Here is a 6,000-nt window from a genome sequence, read left to right as displayed (position 1 = left end):
GGGGGGGGGGGGGGGGGGGGGGGGGGGGGGGGGGGGGGGGTGGTGTCTGAAGGAACCAAAACCCCCACCTCCAATTACCCAAACTGAGGAACTGGGGAAAAGACTGCACTCTAAGAAAAATGCCCGGAAAGTAAATAATTGACACAGCTATAATAATAAGCAGCTTAAAATTAATACAGTAGACACATATGTCAGAGGATAGAAAAACCTTTCAAAGCACACTAGGTTATGTTGATTGGGGGAGTAGTACTAGATTTAAGAGGTCACCATCCTTACCGTTTGGCTTCTTAGAAAAGCTCACCACTGGCTTTAGATAAATATGTTTATTTATTTATTTTTAGGATTCATTTTTTAAAAATTAACATATAATGTATTATTTGCCCCAGGGGTACAGGTCTGTGAATCATTGGGCTTACACATTTCACAGCACTCACCATAGCAGGTACCCTGCCAATGTCCATAACCCAGCCACCCTCTCCCTACCCCCGACCCCCCAGCAACCCTCAGTTTGTTTCATGAGATTAAGAGTCTCTTTTGGTTTGTCTCCCTCCCAATCCCATCTTGTTTTATTTTTTCCTTTCCTACCTTCCACAACCCCCGACCCTGCCTCTCAAATTCCTCATATCAGAATGTTTGAGTGTAATTCATTCAGAAGTTCCAGTCTATAAAGCCTGAAATGTCTGAATGGCCTCTCTTCAATAATGGAAGAAGCTCCTCTTTATGTTCACCCAGCTTTGTTTCTGTGAATTTTAAAGAAGACACAATTAAATAGCCATCTCTGCAAAATGGCCTTTCCTTTTTCAGCAGGAACATGACAACACAACATGAATACACACTTAGTAAAAATATAAGAACAAAGACATTAAAATAGAAAATAAAGTGATAGAGAAAGAGCAAAATAGTTAACACACCCCTTTTCCTCACTTATACTATCTCCTGTGTTACTAGGGATTACAAATTTCTGGCAAAATTACTTCTGCATGTTCCTTTTAATAACTGATTATTTTGTAGATATAATAACATACCAAGGTGTGGCAAATAAGCTTACAGAGTATGTTCTTAAATGTCAAATACAATATACATCATCCTAAAGCCAATGGTGATTGCACTGGACCCTAATCTATATACAGTCTTTTAATGTTCTTCCATAAAGAAAACTTGCTAGTAAACATGGGGTAAACAGTGAGTTACAGATGAGAAATAATTGCTTATGTTGAAAGGTTGTGGATAAGCTCTGTGGAGCAGAAGGTGTCTAGCCTCACTATAATCAACACTGGGCTGAACTTCTCCCACTTGCTGGGTTGCAAGTCTTTGTAGTAGTTGACTGCCTATTCTTAAGACAAAGAGAAAGTGTGTCTTGGTTCAGAACTGTTCTCAGGACTGTTGGCAGTGTGCCTTCCCCTTTCCTGCTCTAAGGCAGTCACCAGAGAAGTGATTATTAAAAGTCTCTCAATTAACAAATGAATTTTCTTTCCTCAATTCTTCACAGCAGATTGCTAGAAGTCTAGTTTTTTCATTTCTTTTCTTTACCTTCCTGAAAGGATAAGCCAAACAGATTAAAGGGAAGGGGAAAAGGTACAAAACCACAGGAGCAAAACCTACACTTGCTTCTGTCATTCAGAGTGTATCCTAGAAACCACAGATCTGTATTCATCCAAGCATGAAGTGTTTCTCTCACAACCTTCTTTCCCAGGGTACCCTCTCCTTGCTCCCTTCCTCTTGGACCTTTATGTTTTCAGTTATCCAAGACGGAACACTGCCAGGACACAGACAGGAAGTCAAGGGGAGGAGGCAGCAGCTGTTCCATTTGAATCTCAGACACAGTTCGTATGGCTTTGCTCCTTGACAGAGCAAAGGGACAGGGACGACAAACGCAGCAGCTCGAGTTGAAGTGTCCCTCTGTCTGGCTGCATTTTGTTGTCCCTGGAATACTGTGACACCATCCCCCACCCTTAATACTTCTGCTGTGACTTCTTCAATATTCAGTGGGGGCAGTTATCCTATCCAGCTGCTGTTCTGCAGCTGCTACGGCCGCTGGCCCCTCCTCTTCCTAGTGCCTGAGAGCGAATTTGGGAAGGGGGTCTTTCCGTACGTACAGCCTTAGCACAGCTGCTCACCCTCCCCTCCTCCCTCCTGGTTCCGCTCCGTGTGGTGGTTTAAAACGACAACAGGAGGGAGAGTCCGCAAGTTTGGGTAGACGGGGTGAGGAGTGGAGGCGCCTCCCTCCTCGGGACACACTCTCCTCCCTCCTCCCTCCTCCTCCTTCCCGGGGTGCAGGGGTTTGGGCGCTCCAGGGATTAGCGGGGAGGGCGGAAACCACCTCGCCCTCCAACCGCAGCCGAGAGTTTCTGGGGACCCGGAGACACGTACAGACTCGGAAGCCCTGGCCAAGCCGCGGAAGCCTCGGAAACCTGCGAGTTTCAGCTAAGAAAAAGCGCACCGATATTCCTTCAAGCTCACCTGCTTTGGCTCAGCCTCTTAGCGCCCCACCCCCCTGGATTCCATTTTAGCTTTCTTTCTTTCTTTTTCTTTTTTTTAATCACCATTAATATTTTTAATCATTCCTCTATACATTTTCTTTCTTTCTTTCTTTCTTTCTCTCTGAAGAGAGACATAGGCGGGGAACGGGAGGGAGGTGTAGTGGGGTGGGAACGAAGCTTTGATTAGAGATCTCCGGGGAGAAGATTGCTCTCCCCAGATGCTGATTTCCAAAGCACTTGACAATCACCGGCAGAACCCGCGAGCGGGCGGCGGCGGCGGCGGCACCGGCCGGGGGGCAGCTCGAGCCCGGCGCTGAGTCCCGCCGAGTCTGCCCTGGACGGACGCCCGCGCCGGCCTCCGGCCGGGACCTGCCCTCCATCCCGTGCCCTGGAAGCCGGTGGGCTCGACCTCCCGCCCGGGAGGCGGGAGAGGCTTGAAGGCGGCGCGACTGGCGGTGGCGGCCCCCGACTGGGCTTCGGCGGCGCGGGGTGAGCGGCGGCGCCCACTGCCCCGGCCCCACTCCCGGCTCGGACGCGGCCGGGAGGCGGCCGACGCGACCTCGGCTCCGGGGGCTCGCCCCGCCGCGTCCCGGGGGCGTCTGCGCGCCCGGCCCCGCGCTCCGCCCAGAGGGCGATGGGTCCTAGTCGGGACTGAGCGCCCCGACCCCTCTCCGCACCCCCTCTGGACTCCTCCCCACTCTTCCTCTAGGGCGAGCCGCCCTCTCCTCCGCTCCTTCCCTCTCCCGTGTCCCCCGGCTCCCCTTCCCTCTGTCCCCTCCCTCCCGGGACCCATTCCCCGGGCCACCATGGCCGCGGCCATCGCCAGCGGCTTGATCCGCCAGAAGCGGCAGGCGCGGGAGCAGCACTGGGACCGGCCGTCTGCCAGCAGGAGGCGGAGCAGCCCCAGCAAGAACCGCGGGCTCTGCAACGGCAACCTGGTGGATATCTTCTCCAAAGTGCGCATCTTCGGCCTCAAGAAGCGCAGGTTGCGGCGCCAAGGTCTGTGTGGGTCACCGTTGGGAGGCGCGCCCTCGGACCTCTCCCCTCTCCCCACCTGCCAGGGGCCTCTCGGGGCTCCCCTTTCCCTCCCTCCGTCTCCCAGATCCACCCCACCCACCCCCTCGTCTCCCTGCCGAGCGCCGCGAGCGCCTTCCGGCCGCCGGTGGGAGCGGGGAACCTGCTCTCGGGCAACCTGTAGCCGCGGAAAACTCAACCCTGCCGGGAGCCGGCAAGTTGGCCGGTTCGTCGCCCGCTGCCTCTCGCTCCCGCGGCTCCCGCGGGCTAGCTTCCGGGGAGAATCTCTTTCTATCTGAGGGTCTCGGCATCCCCCGAGGGTAACATCTGACTCCAGAATGCGGGGGAAAGATCTCCGCAACACCCCGGGGTTTGGGTGGCTGCTTCCAATCTGACTGGAGGGGTCAGGGATGTCTGTGTGTCTGGCCTCACTTGGCCTCCCCGGTCCCCTGGAAACCTCTTTGGCTTCCAGACCTTGGTGAAGGTGGTGATGCCCGCCCCACCCCCGCGCGCCCTCCGCTGGGGCCGGTGTCGGAGTGGAGGGTGTGTGCGAACTGAGGGCGCGTTCAACTGAGATTCACCAGTACGCTCTTAGCCGGCGGCACTGGGCGCGCTGAAGCCCGAGGTCACAGTCTTGGCATGCGGAGAGGGGCCCAGAGGAAGGAAGAATGAGTCCGAATTGAGGGTTTGGCGAGGTGCACATCCCTAATATGCCAATTTAAATTCAAGGACTCGCGAATTACATGAGGCAAAACAAGCAGCTACTACAAGCAGATGACTAGAATAGTTGCCTTACTATACATATTTTTTTTCCAGAAACAACTAGTGCCAAGCATGACCTGCTTTTGCTGCCTTAAAATGTCAGGGTCTGGGAAGGCAATTTAGGAGCCGGAACCCAACTGCTTTTGTTCATCTCGGCTTGCTTCCACATCCAGTTGCTAAGGGCGATTGTTTTGAGTCTATATGGGGTGTTCTGTGGGAGAAACGGGGATTGCTTGCTTTTCGTAACTAAGTGGGCTTGGCAGGAAACATCGAAGAATATATTTACATTAATAGGAGTATATGTTTGCCCAGCACATTATATTCTTGGTGCCCAGCTGTATTTGTTTTAAATACCCTGTTGTTGCAAATACAGGGAAGACAAGCATACGCTCTACATGTGTATCTGAGTGTGTGTGTTCTAAACGTTTACGGATTTATGACCAGAAGTTTTAATGCTTATTTGTTTTTTTTTTTTTTAAAGCTGTAGCTAAATAGTTTTTTAAAGGACAATAGCTTCTTGGCACATTAGAAATTAGAAATTATTTGCTCTTAGAATCAAACTTAAAAGGCAAACATTGAAGAAAATTAGAGTGGCAGTTCAAAGGAAGATAAGAATATAGAAATATAATATCTAATTGCATAAATATAATACCTACTGATGAAGTATTTGGGGACAATATTTTCAGATGAGCGTAGGAGCTATTAAGAAAAATGGGTTTTAATTTTCCACTTTGGCTTAGAGCCTTATCCAGCAAACCTTTGTATTACAAGAACAACTCAGTTGTTCAAAACATTGTTGATCCACGGAGTGTCCTGTTATCTTAGAGTGTTTGCTTCTCCCCCTTTTTAAAATCAGATTCTTTTTTAAAACACAGTTTTCACCAGGTGGAGCTCCAAATTTGCCATCTACTTGAAATAAGTAAACCTGTTCTTTTCTAGATAAGATTACTCTAATATAAACAATGATTAATACTTACTGTGTGTCTCTTTTAAGTATACAACTAGTAGATTATTTTGTAAATATGGACAATAAGTGTTTTTGCATATTGCATAATGAAGGAAGGTGTGCTTTACACTTCTGTATTTTAAGATGGGGAAATACCTTTTTTCCCCCTAGATATGGGAAGATATCTGAGCTTCCTAATAGTCTGTTATACCATTTTCAACCCTGACTGCTCTCTTGGTATTCATGAGTCCACAATGATACGCATGCATCAATGATCTGTAAGAAAAATATATTTGAGGTCACTTCTGCTCCCTTATTTCCCAAACAGGTGATGGGCTAGAAGGAAATTTCATCAGGACCTTTCCTTTTAATCCTCCTTATATTTCTCATATATAAAGAAATATATTCCTTTGTGGAGAAAAAGATAGATACATCTCTGGAGCATCAGACATCAATTTATTATTATTAATTTAAGCAAAATAAGTATTAAAACCTTATATTATGTAAGTTGTAAAATGACATCTATATGATTTTATATTACATATATGTTTATTTGAATGAATGAAATATAATTATTTCATTATTTATTTAAATGCTCTTTAAGGAAATATTTTTAAGCATAGTTATTTTTTATCTCCAAACTCAATCTGCATAGGCATTGCCTTCAGGAAATTTAAAAAATCTGATTTGTTAATTTAAAGATACAACTTTAAGGTATGGCAATTTTATATATCTTCACATTTGAATGTCACTAATTTGACAAAGAGTTATTGACTCTTCCTACTCTGCCAGGCACCG

General features: G+C 48.0%; 1 protein-coding gene across 2 annotated transcripts in view; it reads left to right on the top strand.

Annotated features, from left to right (window-relative positions):
• Positions 1–6,000, top strand: part of FGF14 (fibroblast growth factor 14) — a 597,992-nt gene that overhangs the window by 421,588 nt on the left and 170,404 nt on the right. The window contains exon 1 of one of the 2 annotated variants that reach the window (XM_059377579.1): positions 3,240–3,479. The exons of the other annotated variant lie outside the window; for it this stretch is intronic. Coding sequence (XP_059233562.1) covers positions 3,287–3,479 — 193 coding nt within the window. The 5' untranslated portion in view covers positions 3,240–3,286. Of the gene's footprint in view, positions 1–3,239; positions 3,480–6,000 lie in introns of those variants that run through there. 2 annotated transcript variants of the gene reach the window in all.

This window comes from Mustela nigripes, chromosome 15 (assembly GCF_022355385.1).
Source record: "Mustela nigripes isolate SB6536 chromosome 15, MUSNIG.SB6536, whole genome shotgun sequence".
NCBI classification, from domain to species: Eukaryota; Metazoa; Chordata; class Mammalia; order Carnivora; family Mustelidae; genus Mustela; species Mustela nigripes.
The sequence above is the reverse complement of the archived record's forward strand: the minus strand, read 5'-3'. Positions and strand labels throughout refer to the sequence as shown.